The 19,542-nt window shown below is 24.0% G+C and overlaps 7 protein-coding genes across 7 annotated transcripts; 4 read left to right on the top strand and 3 right to left on the bottom strand.

The window, feature by feature from the left end:
- Positions 1 to 86: 86 nt before the first annotated feature.
- Positions 87 to 995, bottom strand: DDB_G0277729 (hypothetical protein; the record flags this gene model as incomplete). The annotated part of the gene is made up of 2 exons (XM_637373.1): positions 87 to 478; positions 569 to 995. The coding sequence occupies 2 exons, from the start codon at positions 993 to 995 to the stop codon at positions 87 to 89; spliced, it is 819 nt and encodes a 272-aa protein (XP_642465.1).
- A 1,328-nt stretch (positions 996 to 2,323) lies between these two features.
- On the top strand, positions 2,324 to 4,498 carry uroc1 (urocanate hydratase; the record flags this gene model as incomplete). The annotated part of the gene is given in 2 exon segments (XM_637372.3): positions 2,324 to 2,452; positions 2,606 to 4,498. Coding segments are annotated over 2 exon segments (2,022 nt in total).
- Positions 4,499 to 4,891: 393 nt separating this feature from the next.
- On the bottom strand, positions 4,892 to 8,406 carry DDB_G0277789 (transmembrane protein; the record flags this gene model as incomplete). The annotated part of the gene is made up of 2 exons (XM_637371.1): positions 4,892 to 7,067; positions 7,175 to 8,406. The coding sequence occupies 2 exons, from the start codon at positions 8,404 to 8,406 to the stop codon at positions 4,892 to 4,894; spliced, it is 3,408 nt and encodes a 1,135-aa protein (XP_642463.1).
- Positions 8,407 to 9,354: 948 nt separating this feature from the next.
- On the top strand, positions 9,355 to 10,418 carry thfA (methylenetetrahydrofolate dehydrogenase (NAD+); the record flags this gene model as incomplete). The annotated part of the gene is made up of 2 exons (XM_637370.1): positions 9,355 to 9,473; positions 9,596 to 10,418. 2 exons carry the CDS (start codon positions 9,355 to 9,357, stop codon positions 10,416 to 10,418), a joined length of 942 nt encoding a protein of 313 aa, XP_642462.1.
- A 2,082-nt stretch (positions 10,419 to 12,500) lies between these two features.
- Positions 12,501 to 14,309, top strand: DDB_G0277723 (carboxylic ester hydrolase; the record flags this gene model as incomplete). The annotated part of the gene is made up of 1 exon (XM_637369.1): positions 12,501 to 14,309. The coding sequence occupies one exon, from the start codon at positions 12,501 to 12,503 to the stop codon at positions 14,307 to 14,309; it is 1,809 nt and encodes a 602-aa protein (XP_642461.1).
- Positions 14,310 to 14,484: 175 nt separating this feature from the next.
- On the top strand, positions 14,485 to 16,998 carry DDB_G0277767 (hypothetical protein; the record flags this gene model as incomplete). Its single annotated transcript, XM_637368.1, has 2 exons — positions 14,485 to 15,364; positions 15,473 to 16,998. 2 exons carry the CDS (start codon positions 14,485 to 14,487, stop codon positions 16,996 to 16,998), a joined length of 2,406 nt encoding a protein of 801 aa, XP_642460.1.
- Positions 16,999 to 17,687: 689 nt separating this feature from the next.
- DDB_G0277787 (hypothetical protein) lies at positions 17,688 to 19,448 on the bottom strand (the record flags this gene model as incomplete). Its single annotated transcript, XM_637367.1, has 1 exon — positions 17,688 to 19,448. The coding sequence occupies one exon, from the start codon at positions 19,446 to 19,448 to the stop codon at positions 17,688 to 17,690; it is 1,761 nt and encodes a 586-aa protein (XP_642459.1).
- Positions 19,449 to 19,542: the final 94 nt, after the last annotated feature.

The raw sequence follows: 19,542 nt of genomic DNA, 5'->3' as shown, positions 1-19,542 counted from the left end.
TAATAATAATAATAATTTAGTTTAATAAAATAAATTAAATATTAATTTTATTTGATTGAAATTTTTTAGATTAATTTTACAATAATTTAATTGTAACAAACTTCAATGACATTATATTGATCACCACATTGGTTGACCATTGGTTCGTGTAAAGAGTAAACTGGGCTACCACCACAGTCATCATTTCCAAAGATAGTAACAGCTGATGAAGTTGAGTTACAAGAGATTTCAAATGAAAAGGTACCTTGTTGTGCAACAACATTATCATTACAAGTATTTAATGATTTGTAATAGACTGAAACGAATGAATTCTTATAATTACCATTACATTCACCAGTGTAAACAGCTTCTACAATTGTATTGGTAGTTGGAATAACTGGAGTTGCAACTGCTGATAATTGGAATGTAATACCAGTACCTTGGTTACATGCAGAGTAACAGTCACCACTAACTGCGGTAACAGTATCAATTGGTTTACCTATTTTAAAATAATAAATAAATAAAAATAAAAATAAATATTAGTTTAAAGTTTAATGAAGAGAAAAAAAAAAAAAAAAAAAAAAATTACCTTCACAATTATAATCAGTTTGATTATAAAATGTTTGAACAATGTTATCACCAGAGACGGTATAAATTGATGGTAATCTATCAGCATAATAGAAGCAAACACCTTCTTGAACGATATTACCACCAATTGAAGAAGATGGACATGCTTCACCTGATGATTCAGATGCTGTTAAAAAGTTTGATGAATCTGATGAACCCCATGATGATTGTGAGGCCCATGATGATTGTGAACCCCATGATGATTGTGAACCCCATGATGATTGTGAACCCCATGATGATTGTGAATCGAATGATGATTGTGAATCAATTGATGATTGTGAACCAGAGCAACTGCCACCTTGGTATTGGAACTCTTCAACTAAAACATATTGTGAGTTGATAATACCTGCAAATGCTGATAATAATAAAAGAATACCGCTTAATCTCATTTTATTTTTTATTTATTTAATATTTCAGAAATGATTAAAATTATAAAATTATAAAATTATTAAAAAAAAAAAAAAAAAAAAAAAATCAGCCAACCGAAAAAAAAAAAAAAAAAAAAAAAAAAAAAAAAAATATCATAACATATAACAAAAAGTGGGAATTGTTTAACAGCTCGCAAAAATAAAATCTATTTTTTTTATTTTAAATTCTTTTTGATTTTCACCCGATACTGAAACATATGAGCAGAAAATTCTGTTAGAAAAAAAAAAAGTAGAAAATATCCTAATATTTTTTTTCTATTAAATTTTTAATAATGTGAAAAATAAAAGAAAAAAAATCTAAATATCAACAACAGCTTTTAAATCTATATTTTAAAAAAATTAAAATAATTGTCTAACGATTTTTTTTGTTTTTTTTTTTTATTTTTGATATTCCTAAACAAAGAAAACCTGAATGTGAATTGATTTTTCCATTGAATTATCACGATAAAAAAAAAAAAAAAAAAAAAAAAAAAAAAAATTATTTTAATTGAAAATTAATCCATTATTTTCTTTATTTATTATATTTTAATTTCAATAATTTAACTTTTTTTTGAATTGGATTTCAATAATTTAACTAAATAATTTTGATTAGTTTAAAAATAATTAAATGAATACAAAATTTTTTCAATATTTCTTTATTGAGAATTGCTCATAACTATAAACTGGTCAAGCGTTCAATTCTTGCCAAATTCATATTATTTAATGCCCCAAATTAATTTTAATTTTTTAATTTTTAAAACAATTTTATTAAAATATTATTTAAAATATTATTTAAAATAAAATTTTGAAACCACCAAAATTTAAATTAATTTTTATTTTAATATTTTTATTTACTATATCCAATCGAAATTACCAAAATATTTAATTTTTTTAATTATTGGTATAGGTTTATTTTATACTCTTAAAAACAAATAAAATTATAATTAGTATTAAATTAATTTCGTCAACAAAAATATTATTTTTTTTTTATTTTTTTTTTATTTAAAAATAATTATTTTTTTTTATATTTCATGAAAAAAAAAAAAAAAAAAAAAAAAAAAAAAAAATTTTAATATTCAAACGACATAATAAAATGTGTGTTTGGGGTTAGTTTTAATATTATTTTAAAATTATTTTAAAATTATTTTTTATAAAGAAAAATAAAAATAATTAATTTTTTTTATATTTTTTTTTTTTTTTTATTTTTTTTTTCGTTTGGAAATTTCATAAAAATCATTCATTTTTTTTTTTTTTTTTTTCTTTTTTCGATACCAAGCATTATTTGAAATATTAAACATAGTTAATTAAGAATGAAAGATTTATTATCATCATTATCAAAAGGTATTCCTTTTGAGCCATTACCAGAGCACCCAGGATTAGATTCAACTGTACCACATGCTCCAGGTCGTCCAATTAATTTAACATTAAACGAAAAAAAGGTAAAAATTTAAAATATCTTTTATTAAATATTTAAAATTTTAAAAAACTAACACGCTTTTTAATTTTTAATTTTTTTTATTTTATTTTTAAATTTGTTATTATTATTATTATTATTTATCTATTTATTTATTTATTTTTTTTTTTTTTTTTAGTTAGCAATTAAAAATTCATTAAGATATTTCCCAAATTCATTACATTCAATTTTAGCAAATGAATTTTTAGAAGAATTAAATAAATATGGACATATTTATATGTATAGATTTAGACCAACTCATTATGAGATGAAAGCATATCCAATTGAAGAATATCCAGCAAAATCAAGACAAGCAGCATCGATTATGTTAATGATTATGAATAATTTAGATAGAGAGGTTGCACAATTTCCAAATGAATTGGTAACCTATGGTGGTAATGGTAGTGTTTTTCAAAATTGGGCACAATATCATTTAACCATGAAATATCTTTCAGAGATGACAGATCAACAAACCCTAACAATGTATAGTGGTCATCCAATGGGTTTATTCCCATCAAATGAAAGTTCACCACGTGTTATCGTTACCAATGGTATGGTGATTCCAAATTATTCCTCCCATAAAGATTATGAACGTATGTATGCACAAGGTGTTACACAATACGGTCAAATGACTGCTGGAAGCTATTGTTACATTGGTCCACAAGGTATTGTACATGGTACAACCATCACTCTATTAAATGCTGGTAGAAAATATTTAGGTGTTGAATCACTCATTGGTAAAGTATTTGTTTCATCAGGTTTGGGTGGTATGAGTGGTGCTCAAACTAAAGCTGCCTACATCTGTGGTGCAATTTGTATTGTTGCAGAGGTTAGTCCAGCTGCAGTTAAAAAGAGACACGCTCAAAATTGGGTTATGGAGGTATATTCAGATTTAAATGAATTATTTGCTCGGGGTTAGAGTTGCAGTAAAGAAAAGAAACCACTTTCAATAGCTTATCAAGGTAATGTCGTTACACTTTGGGAAAAATTAGTAGAAGAGAAAGATATTACTGTGGATTTAGGTTCAGATCAAACTTCATTACACAATCCATTCAATGGTGGTTATTATCCAGTACAATGTTCGTTTGAAGAATCAAATCGTCTCATGGTTCAAGAACCTACTAAATTCAAAGAGATGGTACAAGAAACCCTTAGAAGACATACCACTGCAATCAATGCACTCTCTGCACGTGGTATGAAATTCTGGGATTATGGTAACTCTTTCCTATTAGAGGCATCAAGAGCAAAAGCTGACATTATTAAACCAGGCACAGATGGTAAAGAATTCATTTATCCATCCTATGTACAAGATATTATGGGTGATATATTTTCATTGGGTTTTGGTCCATTCCGTTGGGTTTGTACCAGTGGCAATCCAAAGGATTTAGAAATCACCGATCGTATCGCCAAAGAATTAATTGAAAAATTAAGATCTCAACCAGGTGTACCAAAGAATGTTCAACAACAATTTAATGATAATCATCTTTGGATTAGTCAAGCAGGTGAACATAAATTAGTTGTTGGTTCACAAGCTCGTATCCTTTATAGTGATTGTATTGGTCGTTCAGAATTAGCAGTTGCTTTCAATAAAGCTGTTGCCGATGGTACATTATCAGCTCCAGTCGTAATTAGTAGAGATCATCATGATGTCTCTGGTACTGATGCACCATGGAGAGAAACTTCAAACATTAAAGATGGTTCCCAATTTTGTGCTGATATGGCTATTCATAATGTTATTGGTGATTCATTTAGAGGTGCAACTTGGGTTGCCATTCATAATGGTGGTGGTACAGGTTTTGGTGAAGCTATCAATGGTGGTTTTGGTCTCTATTTATGTGGTAGTAAATTACAAGAAGAAAAAGCTAGAATGATGTTAAATTGGGATGTTAATAATGGTATTGCTCGTCGTTCTTGGTCATATAATGATAACGCTGAAAATACAATTAAAAGAGCAATGGAATTAGATCCATCTTTAAAAGTTACAATTCCAAATCATACAAGCGATGATTTAATTAATTCTTTAAATTTTTAAAAAAAAAACAAAATACAAATAATATAAATATATAAAATTTTTTTCTTTTATTTTTTTTTTTTTAAAAATATATATAAATAAATTCTAAAAATTACAATGAATTCATTTTAATATCAAATTTTTTTATTTAAAAAATTACTAAAACAAACTGATTTTCAAATAGATTCCAATATTATTATATTTTAAAGATTTTTGATTAAAAAAAAAAAAAATAACAAAAAAGATAAAAATATGTTATTGTAGACAATATAATTTATTTGAATTAATAAGAATTTAAAATAAAGTGATTATTTAAAAAAAGATTATTTTATTATTTCTTTATTCTTTTTTTTAAAAAAAAAAAAAAAAAAAAACATTTTTAAATAATAATAATTTTAATTTTATTTTTTAATTTTAAATATCATAAACCTTACCACTATATAATGGTGAAATTTTTGGTAAACAATATTTAATATTATTAATATCAATATGTTGTAAAATTTTACAAAGTATTTCTTCTTTTTCATAATCTAAATGACTTTTAACAAGATTTGAAAGATCAACATTTTCAATTACTAAACTTGAGCCAGGTATATGAATTGGTGCAACACCAGCAGCAGGTAAAATACCATCGGATAAACAATTGATTGAACGACAAACATATTTTAAGAGTAAATCATTGGGTGTATAACAATTAACCATACGGCCACTTATTAATCTTAAAATTTTACTCCAACGTTTTTGATCCGATGTTATTGGTGAACCAATGAAAACAACCGATTCAATGAGTGAATAGATTTTTGGATTAGTTAAAGACTGATTATAAAGTTCCTCCAAAGCATAGAAAACCATTCTTGATCCCATTGATGTTGAAACCAAAGTCAATGGTCTATTTCCAAAATAACCATCAATAATTTGTTGAGCCAATACTTTTCCTGCCTTTTCTGAACGATCTTTTAATAATGACCATGGATTATCTAAAACTGATGCAGCTTTTAAAACTGATAATGGTACCAATGCAGATGCTAAAGATTGAGAGATAATATTGGTTGCAGCGGATCTAATAACTCCTTGAACGATGGTCCCTTGATATTCTGATACCAATTGTTTTAATTTTAACATTACTTCCTTTTCCCATTCAACAATGAAAATATCACCATAATCATCGGTTACCGATCTAATGACTCTATCCCATACAGATTTGGTTTGATAATAATCTGAAACACCACCCATATCATTACAAATACCATAGACACCAATGATTGCATGTAATGAAGTTTGACTTTTAATCTTATGAATTTGATAATCTTTAATACCACTAGTTGCAGAAATCATAGCACCGGCAGAGACTTTAGCACCAGCAGCACCAAAAATAACTGATAACATTGTAGCACTACTTAAACCAGTTGCACCCGTTATACCAGCAACAATACTACCAGCACCAACGAAATTTAACATCATACCAATAAAAGGTGCAGCTAAACCACCAGTCATACCAACCAAAACAGCACCAGTTACAGCGGCACCTGCAATCTTTGCAGTTTTAATTGCTCTATCTTTATTTGAACTATTGTTATTTGCATTATTTGCTAAACTACCATCTGGTAATAAATCCAATTGAGTACCATTAGTTTGATTATCATCTTGTAAAGCACCAATTGTATGCATCTCTGTTGAAAGGAAAACATTCTTTTCAATACCTAAATAATAAATGAAAAATCTCTTTAAAGAATATCTAATCAATGAATGATAAGAAGGATTTTCTTTAATCAATGAAATTGATATAAACTTTAATAATAACTCTTCAATTTCATTTTCTGTAATTTGACTTTTACATAATTCAATCATTGTTTGAATTCTATTATTCTCTTTAAATAATTTAAATCTATTTTCATTATCTGTTAAAAAATTATTTAATTGTTCATTATTATTATTACTATTATTTAAATCTGGTTCATTAATTAATAAATTTGAAAATTGAACTGATAAATTATTATTTGAAATTTCTAAATTATTAATATTATTAACTATTGTTGTAGTTGTAGTTGTTGTAGTTGTATTTGTTGTTGTAGCAGCTAAATTATTATTATTATTATTGTTTTTTTGATTATATTCAAATAATTTTGATTGAAAATATAATGGATCAATTGAAAGATGATTATGATCTAACTTTTCAATAAATTGAATTGCCATTGAAAATAGTAAGAAAGAATATTCATAAATTGGATTTTGAGTTTCATGATCAATAAATTTCTCCAAAAATTTATAATTTGAATAAATATTTGGTGGGTTTGATAAAAGTATTAAATAAACTAAATTTGGTAATAATAATTCTTCACCTCCATTAATTTTTAAAAGTTTTACTAATGTTCTCGCTAAACATCTTTGTTTATCAATTGGTGTTTGATAAACATTTATTTTTAATAATGTTGGACATAATTCTTTATTGAATTGATTACTACTACCACCACTATTATTACCATTATTACTATTATTATTATTTACACCTAAATGTGATAATTCTATAAATTTTAATGATTCAACTCTTTTTGAAAATTGATAATCCAAATCATAGTCAATTTGGAATAAACTTTTTTTTTTTTTTTTTTTTTTTTTTTTTTTTTTTTTTAAAAAAAAGATAAAAAAATTAATAAATGATAATAAAAATTAATAATAATAAAAAAAATAATAACCTACTGATGAAATAAATTTTGAATTAAAAAATATTCAACAGATTCACGAATAGTTATATAAAATTGATTTGAAGTTGATGAGTTTTGTGATGAAGATGTAATTAAATCTGAATATTTTGGTGGGCAAATTGCCAGTGAACGCCTTGTTAAATCTGAAAGATATTGAAAATAAAGTTTACTCTTTGTATCTATATCATTTTGAGCTTGAGAAATTTTTTTAGAATATTCAAATATTTCCATATTATAATGATTATCATATAACATTTCCAATTCCATTATTATATTTTTATCAACTTTATTTGGTAATATATTTTCTTTATTTTTTTGTGGTTTTAACATTGCAGTGGTGGTGGTGGTGGTGCTCGATGTAATTGTAGTTTGCTGTGGTGATATTAATGGTGATAAAGGTGTTGGTGTAATTTCAAAATTTGAAGAATCCACAATATTTAATAGATTACTATTTGATGTTGAACTTGTTAATGTTGGTGTATGTAATAAGGATGTAATTGAACTGAATGAAGAAACTTTTGAAATTTGTTTTGATGTTGATGTTGATATAGTTGCTGAACTAATCGATTGTTTATTCGTTAATAATAGATAATTTAAAACTGTCATTGGTATTGAAAGATAATGAAAAGCATTCACTAAGAAACTTGTAACTTCATTATCTTTATAACCATTTCCAATGATTGAAGTTGGTGATGTTAAATTTATATCATTACTTAATGTTGGCATTCCTGTTGTTGTTGTAGTTTTCTCTATTTCACCATCAACACCTACCGTCTGGTTTTGTGGGAATAATATACTATCTTGAATATAAAAATTTGAAAAACTATCAACTAATAAAACACCAAGAATTTCTTTCTTTGTTAATTGTTTTATATTATCTTCTTCCTCTCCTTCTACTACTAGTTCCTCTACTTCATTTTTATTATCTAATTGTGTAGTTATTATTAATGGATTTGTTTTATCTTCATTATTTATTATCAATTCATCTTTTGATAATAATTGTTCTAATTGACTAATTGAATTTTCGCTACTACTCAATAATTTATTATTATTATCGGAATTATTTTGTTGAAGCGAAACAGTACTAATTTCTTGTGTTATACTCTCTGTTACAATGGCTGCGTTTATACCATTTTCATCATCTTTTATACTTTGAATATTTATATCAATAGTGGTTTTCACCTCTGTACCCTCTTTTCTTTCAATATTTTCTTTATCTTCTATCATAATTTAATAATTAAATTATTATTATTTGTTATTTGTTATTTGTAATGATTATGTGTGGGAAAAGATTTTAATTATATTTTTTTTTTTTAATTACTTGTAAAAAAAAAAAAAATTTGGGTTAATATTAAAAAAAAATAAAAAAATAAAAAAAATAAAAAATAAAAAAAAAATATGAAATTATTTGAAAAATCACTATGTCAATATATAATTATTTTTATTTTTTTTTAATTTTTTATTTTTTTTTTGAAAAAGTCAGTTAAGATATTTTTTTTTTATCTTAATAGAACTAGGATTAGAAGAATTAGGAAAATAAAAAAAATAAAAAAAAAAATAAAAAAATATTTTTTAGGGTTAAAAATTCGATTTGATAAAGTGGTTTTCATTCTGGATATTAATTAGTAATATCATAAACTAAAACCAGAAAAAAAAAAATAAAATAAAATATAAAATAAAAAATAAAAATATTTATAAATAAAAAATGATTAAAAGAAATTAATTTTTTTCTGTATATTTATAAAGGCAGAATATGTCTAACTTTTTTTTTTTTTTTTTTTTTTTTTATTTTTAACACTAATAATAATTATTAAAAAAAAAAGAGATTTCGTGATTTATATTTTATCTGTTTAAGCATTAACCATAATTTTTAAAAAAAAAAAAAAAAAATGAATTTTATTTTTAGTTTTTTTAATACACACCGCCGATTTCGCCTATTTACATTTTTTATTTTATTTTTTTTTTTTTATTTTATTTTTTTTTTTATTTCATTTTTTTTTTTTTATTTTACTTTTTAGTGTTTTATTAATTTTTTTCATTATTGTAAAAAAAAAAAACCAACACCACCTCATTAAAAAAATAATTCATTATCTACAAATAATAAAAATCTTTTTTTAATAAATAAACAAGCACTTGTACATATAAATAAATTAAAAAAAAAAAAAAAAAAAAAAAATGGAAGAATATAAAGAAATTATGCAAAATAAAAAAGGAAAGGTTGATGTTACACCCATTGCAAACTTTTTTAGGGAGGAAGTTAAACAACAAATTACAAAAAATTGTTGGAAACCAAGGTAATTTAAAATATTAAAAAAAAAAACCTTCACGAATCTGAAAAAAAAAAAAAAAAAAAAAAAAAAAAAAAAAAAAAAATTAAATTAAAAATAATTAACCTATTTTTTTTTTTTTTTTAAAGAGTTGTTGCATTTTTAACAAGTGATGATCAAGGTGCAATTGATTATTCAAAATGGACAAAATTAGCATGTCAAAAAGATGGTATTGAATTTATATTGAAAAGAGTTGAAAGAGTTGATTTAGAGGATTTAATTATAGAAGCAAATAATGATTCATGTGTACATGGTATTTTAGTTTATTATCCAGTATTTGGAGGTATGATGGATTCTTATTTACAAGATGTTGTTAGTCCAACTAAGGATATTGAAGGTTTATCAACCCAAAATCGTTTCAATCTCTATCACAACATTCGTTTCATGGATGGCGAAACCGCTACCAAGAAATGTGTCATACCATGCACACCATTGGCAATGGTAAAGATAATTGATAATTTAGGAATCTACGATAAATCATTAGCAATGGGTGAGCATTTAAAAGGTAAGACTGTGACAATCGTCAATCGTAGTGAAATCGTGGGTCGTCCATTGGCTGCAATGTTGGCAAACGACGGTGCGATAGTGTATTCAATCGATATCAATGGCATCATCATATTTCAGTCTGGTAAAAGACATGGTACTATTAAAATGTCTGAAACTAATGTTACACGTGAAGAAGCAATCTCAAAATCTGATATCCTAATATTGGGTGTACCTTCTCCAAACTATAAAGTAAACTCTGACCTAATTCAAGATGGTACTATTGTTATAAATTTCGCTGGTTGTTTAAATGTTGATGAATCAATCCAAGAGAAATCAATTTTAGTTCCAACAATTGGTAAAGTTACAATTGCAATGTTGGAAAGAAATTTATTACGTTTATTTAATAATCAAATTTCAAATAAATAAAAGTTTTTTTTAAGAAAAAAAAAAAAAAAATTAGATTTTTATTATTATTATTATTACTATTATTATTATTATATATTATCTTCACCTATATCACCATTATTAAAAGATATATTATATTCTTTCGCTTGATAAAGTTTTAATTTGTAACATTTAAAACATTCGAGTTTTTCATTTGGCAAAAAAAAAAAAAAAAAAAAAAAAAATTGAAAGTTGTTTTTTTTTTTTTTTTTTTTCAAAATCCCACAAATAAGTGATATCAATGAATAGTATTAGGCTGAATAACTTTTAATTTTACAAATCAGTTGGATCTTGCTATGCTTCCTATCCTGGTGGCCAATAAAAACAGCCTTGGTGTGTTTTTGTGTAAATAGTAAAGTAGAAAGTTCAGTGATGGGCAATGACTTGTTGGTTACTTACAGACATATCTCAATCATCACAGGTACAATCCACCATAAATAAATTTAAAGAAAAAAAAAATAAAGACATTAATTATTTAAAAAAATAAGAATTTTAACAAAAACACTTTACTACCATTTAAAATAGTCCAAGAAAATATACAAAATTAAATAGAATATTTAATATTTAATTAAACAAAATATTAAATAAAAAAAAAAAAAAAAAATTATTTTTATTAAATTTTGAAGTTTTAAAATATTTGAAATACCATCTAATTTTATTTCTAAATAAATTTAAAAACTTGGTCCATTTTATTCTATTATTTTTTATTTTATTTTATTTTACCAACGAACACTATTTTTTTTTTTTTTTTATTTTGTCTCGCTTGTTAGATTTACAAAAAATAAATCAACAAAAAACTTAAAGTTTTGCTAATTCAAAAAAAAAAAAAAAAAAAAAAAAAAAAAAAAAAGAAAAAAAATATTAAACTAATTAAAAGTATACTACACATTTATTAAATTATTGTTGAGAGTTAAAAATATTGGAGGTGATTTTGATTAAAATCTTGTTGTTGTTGTTGATTTGTAAAAAAATAAAAACTGGCTTTGAATTTAATTAAAAAAAAAAACATAGCCATTCGTTGATCTTTGTGTCTTTATTTATATTATATGTAACAAAAATAAAAAGGTCCTCACTCCTCAGCCTTGCCTATGAAATTTCATATGTCAGTTTTTTTTTTTAAACAGTTGGAATTTTGTGGTTAAAAGAAATAATTTTGTGAAATTTTAATTCAAACAAAAACGTTGTTGGGTGCATTTTTTTTTATTTTTGTTTTTTTTGTTCCCATTTTTTTAAAAATTTATTTTTATTTTTTTTATTTTTTATTTTTATTTTTATTTTTATTTTTTTTTTTTTTTATTTTTTTTTTTTTTTTTAAAATAGTTTTCATTCTTTTTATCACATTCAAATAACATTTTTTATTTTATTTTATTTTATTTTTTTTTTGGTGGAAAAATACCACTTTTGTGTGTGAAATTCATTCATATTAATAGAATTTATTTTTCATTCTAAAAATAAACTTAAATCAAATAAATCTATTAATTATTTGAATTTGTATCATTAAATTTAAAAATAAAAAAATAAAAAACCCACGCACACTAAAAACACACATTTACATAACACCCATTTTTATTATTTTTTTTTTTTTTTATTTTTATAAAAAAAAATAAAAAAAAAGATATTTATTTTAAAAACCCGATAATATTTTTTAAATTAAAAAATCAACAAAACTTTCTGAAATATATACAACAAAGTAAATATTTTAATATAATTTATTTTTTTATTTAAATTTTATTTTTATTTTTTTTATTTTTTTTTTTTTTTAGGTAATTATTAATTTATTAATAATAAAATAAAAAAAAAAAAAAAAAAAAAAAAAAGTTACACACAAAAATAAAAAATAAATAAATAAATAAATAAAAACAAAAAGAGCCTTTTATTAATAAATTTATTTTTTTATTTTTCTTTATAAAAAAAAAAAAAAAAACAAAACAAAACAAAAAAAAAAAAAAAAAAAAAAAAAAAAATAATATTAATAAAAAAAAAAAACTATATGTTAAATAATTAATGTAGAATTTCAAAACATTCAATAAATAATAAATAATAAATAATAATAAATAATAAATAATGGGATTAATTATTGTTAGTATTTTAAGAACAATATGGAGATGGAGTCAATTATATTTAACATTATCAATATTGATTGCAGAGAGAATCACAAGATTTTTTGTAACAACTATATTTGGATTTGTACCATTTAAATATTATTTTGATAATATTAGTTTTAGTAAGCCTGTATCAAAAGATGCCACAGAAGCAGAGAAAGATTTAGAACGTGATGCAATTGAAATGATCACAGCAAGAGGATATCCAGTTGAAGAACATTTCGTAACAACACCAGATGGTTTCATTTTAGGACTTCATAGAATCACTGGTCCAAAGCAATTTAATACACCACCTGATTCACCACCAACTTCACCAAGATCAAATAATAATAATAATCATAATCATAGTAGATCTAGCAATAATAGTAATGGTACATCATCATCATCAACAACAACAACAACAACTACTAATCGTAAAAGTAAATTAGCACAAAAATTACAACAACATGTCGATATTGATCAAGAAATTCATAATTCAAATGCAAACACAACAACTACAACAACAACTTCAAGCGGTAATAATAATAACAATAATAATAATATGACATCAACAGATATGATGTCATCAGCATCATCAACATCAAATTTTTCAATTTATAATGGTAAACCAGTTGTAGTTATAATGCATGGATTTATGCAAACATCAGAGGCATGGTTATGTAGAAGTGATCCAAAGGATTCATTACCATTCATATTGGCAGATGCAGGATTTGATGTTTGGTTGGGTAATAATCGTGGTAATAAGTATAGTTTTAAACATACCAACTATACACCAAATCAAGAGGGATTTTGGAATTGGTCATTGGATGAATTGGTACGTTATGATTATCCATCAATTGTAAATTTCATTTGTGAACGTACTGGTGCACCATCGATATCCTATATTGGATTCTCACAAGGTACAGCACAAGGATGGGCAGCACTATCAACCAATACTGTGATTTCAAAAAAGATTAATCTTTTCATCGCCTTGGCTCCAGTTGCAACCGTTAAGGGATTTAGTAACCCAATGATAGACAGTTTGGCTAGAAGTAGACCAGATTTCATTTTCCTTCTCTTTGGTAAGAAATCAATGTTACCAAGCACTATATTTTGGAGAAATTTCTTACCAAAGGATGTATTTGTTCGTGTGATTGATACTTCAGTTAGATTCCTCTTTGGTTGGACAACCGAGAATATCTCACAACAAGAGAAGAAGATGTTATACTCTCATATCTTCTCCTATACTTCGGTTAAATCGGTCGTACATTGGTTTCAAATCATTCAAACTAATCGTTTCCAAATGTTTGATGATATCCTATTGGGTATCACTCCAAATGAAAACTCAAAGAAACCTCATCGTTATCATGGTCGTGTAATTCCTGGTTATCATCCTGCTCAAATCTTAACAAAATGTGCTCTCTTTTATGGTGGTAGTGATAATCTTCCAAATACTAAAGCCCTCCTCTCTCATTTACCACGTGATAGAGTTGTAATGGTTCACGAAGAACCCTCTTATGAACATTTGGACTTTATGTGGGGTAAAGATGCAGCTGAAAAAGTTTTCTCAAAAGTTGTTTCATTATTAAAATCAAATCATTTCGATTTAACAAATGGTACTTATAATGGTAATACTAATGGTAATAATTTAAATAATAATAATTGTTCTTCAAATTCTTCACCAATGGTTAATACAAATAATGGTAGTTATTATAATTCACCAATGTTAACTTCTCAACAAAATAATAATAATAATACCAATAATAATAGTATCCCTTTAAAATTCAATTAAATAAATAAAATAAATTGTTTTGTATTAATATAAAAAAAAAAAAAAAAAAAATGAAAAAAAAAAAAAAAAAGTGATAAATAATTTTTTTTTAAAAGATTTTTTTTTTTTTTTGGATGACGACTTTTTACAAAGATTTTTTTTTTTAATTTTTTATTTTTTAACAACATGTATAATTATGAATATTAACAATAATAATAATAATAATAAAAAGGATGAAAATGATAGTAAATGTAATATTCATCAAAATGAAATTATAAGTTTTTGTGAAAATTGTAATAATATGCCATTATGTTTGAAATGTATGTGTAATGATGAGGGAGAGAATAATGAAACGATTAATCATAAAGGTCATAGTTTTTTATCAATATGTTACAAAAAAATTGAATCAATATTTAAAGATTTTAAAAATAAACACTTAAATACTTTATCAAGCTTTATGGATTTAGATGATTTTTTAATGCAACAATTAGATGATTGTATGGATTTATTAACAGAAAGACATGATTCAACCATAAAGAGAATTAATAATCAATTTAGACAACTTCATAATCTCTTATCAATAGTTGAATTAGATTTAATAAAACAATGTAATAGTTTTTTAGAATCAAATCGTATTAAATGTTTAAAAAATAAATCAGAATTAGAAAATGACAAAATTGTTATAAATAATTTATTAAAAAAATATAATAATAATAATAATAATAATAATAATAATAATAATAATAATAATAATAATAATAATAATAATAATAATAATAATAATAATAATAATAATAATAATAATAATAGTGATAATTATTGTAATGAAGAAAATAATAATGATAAAGAAAATTTAAATTTAATTTCAATATTAAAAGATAATCAAATTTCAAATGAAATAATTTCACGTAGGAAATATAGCAATTTTAATTTATTTAATGATTTTGATATTTCATTTAATAAAGAATCAATAGATTTATTTAATAGTTCAATTAAATCAATTACAACCATTGATATTAAACCATTTGAAGATAGAAAAAATTTAAAACATTTAATGATTAATAAACAATTAAAATGTAGGTAAAAAAAAAAAAAAAAAAAGTTTTATATAATTAAAATAAAATAATAATTATTTATATTAATATTATTTTTATTTTTTTTTAATATATTTTAATAATATTTAGTAAATGATATTATTTTTAAAATTGATAATAATGAAACAATAATTCAAAATGATTATAGTAAATTATCAATTGGAAATAATTGTAATTTAGAATTAATAAAAATACCAAAAAATATAAAAAAATTAATAATTTGTGATGGATATAAATATGAAATTGGGGAAGGAGTAATACCAAAATCAATTGAAAAATTATATATTGGTGATATTGATAAACCGTTGACAAAATTTTCAATACCAGACAATGTTAAATTTTTGAATATAAAATGTGGTTATAAATTTAGTTTAGATCAAGGTATAATTCCAAATTCAATTCATTCTTTATACATTGGTGAAATTAAAGAACCATTATCAAGACAATCAATACCAGATAGTGTACGTTGGTTATACTTTTTAAATGATTTTAATCATCCAATAACTTCAAATATGATTCCAACTAGAAATAGTTTATGTAAAACCTTATTAGAATCGGTCCATATTCATAAAATAAAATATCCACTAACAAACAAATCACTACCTAATGACATAAAAGGTTTATGTTTTAAAGATGGTTTCGATCAAGAGATAACAAGTGAAATCATACCACAATCAGTTGAAAGACTTCATATATTTGAAATTAAATCAACTATTTCCTCTGTTAAATTACCATTAAACTCAATTAAATTTCTTTATTTATATGATGGATTTAATCAAAATATTTCATCCGCTATAATTCCCTCCTCAGTTCATACACTTTATATAGCTAATATTAAATCAATCATTGGACAGCTACCAAACAATATTAAACATTTCTATATTGATGGTGGACCTGACCAACAATTAATACCGGGTTTAATTACAGATAATGTGGTTTCATTATTTCTTTATTCTTTAAAATATCCACTTTTAATTGGTTCAATTCCATTGTCTGTAACATATCTTAGGCTTGGTAATGGTTTCAATCAACCCTTAATCTCTGGAATCATTCCAAGTTCTGTTCAAAAACTTGGAATGTATGATATTAAATACCCACCAAAACCAGGCTCAATACCAAACTCTGTCACTGAATTATTCCTATGTGGTAGATTCTCTCATTCAATAGATGAAAATGTTATACCAAGATCTATTTTATTTTTACATTTATATAATATTATAAAACCTATACCCTCCAATTCAATCCCTTATGTTAAATGGTTATATTGTTATGATGACTTTTCTCATAAATTGGATATTAGTTTTTTACCAAACTCAATTGAAAAATTAATTCTATACGATATTAAACAACCAATTGATGTTGGTTCACTATCTCATTGTACCAATATCTCTGAAATTCAATTAAAAGGTTACAGTCATCCAATAACTCAACCAAACATCCTGCCAAACACTTTGAAAAAATTATTTATTTATAATCTTAAAAAAGAAATCACTACAAATTCGTTACCTTCATCTTTAAAAGAATTACATTTATGTGATGGTTTCAACCCAAATTTATTAGATTTAGATTCAATTCCAAGTTTTATTGAAATTAATAAAACTTTTATGATGAATTAGTTTTTTTTTTTTTTTTTTTTTTTTAATAAATATTTAAAACAATTAAAATTAAATATTTAAATAAAGTTTCCAAATATATATATATATATATATATAATCACTTAATTCTAGCTGTTTTGTTTTTTTTTTTACAAAAATAAATTTATTTTAAATTGATAATTAAAGTGGTTTTAGATACCAAGCCAGAAACACAGTATTATTAAATTTTTAAAAAACAAAAAAAAAAAATTGAAAGATAAAGTAGTAAATAGATTTTTAAAAATAAAAAAAAACAAATAACTTTTAAACTTTTTTTTATTTTTTTTATTTTTGGAGTATAAAACCAAAATATCAATTCGATATGGTTGTGAATTTTTTTTTTTTTTTATATTTACAACTATTTAATCTATTTTTTATTATTTTCTTTTTTTTTTTCTTTTTTTTTTTTTTTTTTCTTTTTTACAAAAAAAAAAAAAAAAGTTGAATAAATTTTAGATCAAAGATGGATTTTATAGGGTTTTATCAATAGATTTATTGATTGAAGAGTAAAATAAATAATTATTTGAGTTTGGTTTGATTTGATTTGGTTTGATTTGGTTTGATTTTGAATTGGTTTGATTTTGATTTGGTTTGATTTTGATTTGGTTTGATTTTGATTTGGTTTGGCTTTAATTTTTTTTTTTTTTCTTTTTTTTTTTTTTTCTTTTTTTTTACAAATACTTATTAATATTAATATCGCCATTGCCCATACCCATTTGTAGAAGGCTTCCGTTCATGCTAATATTACCGATACCATTACTAATCATATTATTGTGCATATTATTGAGTATATTACCACTATTCATATTAACACCATTCATAATGTTATTATTATTACTATTATTCATACTATTCATATTATTACTATTATTCATATTATTCATATTATTACTACTATTATTGTTGTTGTTGTTGTTGTTGTTGTTGTTGTTGTTGTTGTTGCCATTACTGCTATTGTTATTACTATTATTATTATTACTATTATTGCTATTATTACTAATACTATTACTATTACTATTACTATTACTATTATTATTACTATTATTATTATTATTATTATTAGTAGTAGTAGTAGTAGTGGTATTAGTATTATTTCCATTAATATGATTTAATTTTTTTCTTTTTTTTGATTGTTGTTTATCAGATTTTTCTTCTTTTTTTCTTCTTTTTTCAATACATTTATCGATCTCTTCAATTGTACATTTTAGATAGAAAGAGTGAGGATGTAAACTATTTCTATGTCTTTCCCATTTCTCGAGGGGTATATCATTTTGGAGTAAACCTTTGACTGCAGCCTTACCAAAAACATCCATTTTACTTAATGCCGATATTCTGGATGCATTATTCTTTTCGTCATCCCAAAGAGGCATACGAAGAGCGTAAGGAATTGCCAAAATTACATATTGTAATAAAGTGGCCCAACCACTCTTCTCTTTAAAGTTATCGCCATACTCAATTAATGCCTTTTTAAAAGAGGCCAAACCACTTTTCACACGGTTATAAGATTGATTATCATAACAAAATTTGTTGTTTGGATAGAGTTTGTTATATTTCTTTTGGAGATCATCCAACTCTTGCATGATATCATGAAGATCTGGTGGTGGCATTGCATTTTCAAACTCTTGGATTAAATCAGGATGTTCAACCTCTAAGAAATGTGTACATAGTTGAACCAATTGTTCTTTGGTTAATGAATTCAATGAGCTTTCTAATGGACTTTGTCCTACGCCATTTGTACTAGTTTTATTCTTTTGTTTATTGGATGATGATGATGATGTTGACGATGATGATGATGATGCACCATTTAATGTGGTATTTGATGTGGTTGATGTTGTACCATTGGTTGAAGTTGTTGATGAGGATGTAGTTGAGGTTTTTGATTTCTTTGATTTATTTTTTGGTGAACCAACAACTGATGAAGGTGTTTGGGTTGTTGGAGTTTGGTCATCTGATGGGCTACTAATTGGATTATTTACATTATTATTAAGACTTGGTGATAATTGTGATTGTTGTAAAGTTGTTGGTTGGTTTTGTTGTTGAGAAGTTGATTGGTTTTGTTGTTGAGTTTGGCTTGGTTGTTGAGGTTGATGTGTTGGAGGAATTGGAATACCGCTTGAAGATGAATTAATTTGGTTATTTGAAGATTGTAATTGATGTTGTTGAGGTTGTGTTTGAGGTTGAGCTTGAGTTTGAGTTTGTGTTTGAGTTTGTGTTTGAGGTTGAGTTTGAGGTTGTTGCTGTGAAAGAAGTGAATGTGGCATTTCATATAATGGTGATTGGATAGAATCTGAAGAAACTGAACCAGACATCGATAAAACTGATGAAATAGCATTTGAAGTATGTTGTGGGGATGGTTGGGGAGTTTGTTGTTGTGAGGTATGTTGCTGTTGTTGAATTTGTGGTTGATGATGTTGTTGGTGATGATGATGCATTTGATGCATTTGTTGATGCATTTGTTGTTGGTGTTGATGATGCATTTGTTGTTGGTGTTGTTGATTATGCATTTGTTGTTGTTGGTGGTGTTGT

Source organism: Dictyostelium discoideum (assembly GCF_000004695.1).
Source record: "Dictyostelium discoideum AX4 chromosome 2 chromosome, whole genome shotgun sequence".
NCBI lineage: Eukaryota > Evosea > Eumycetozoa > Dictyosteliales > Dictyosteliaceae > Dictyostelium > Dictyostelium discoideum.
The sequence above is the reverse complement of the archived record's forward strand: the minus strand, read 5'-3'. Positions and strand labels throughout refer to the sequence as shown.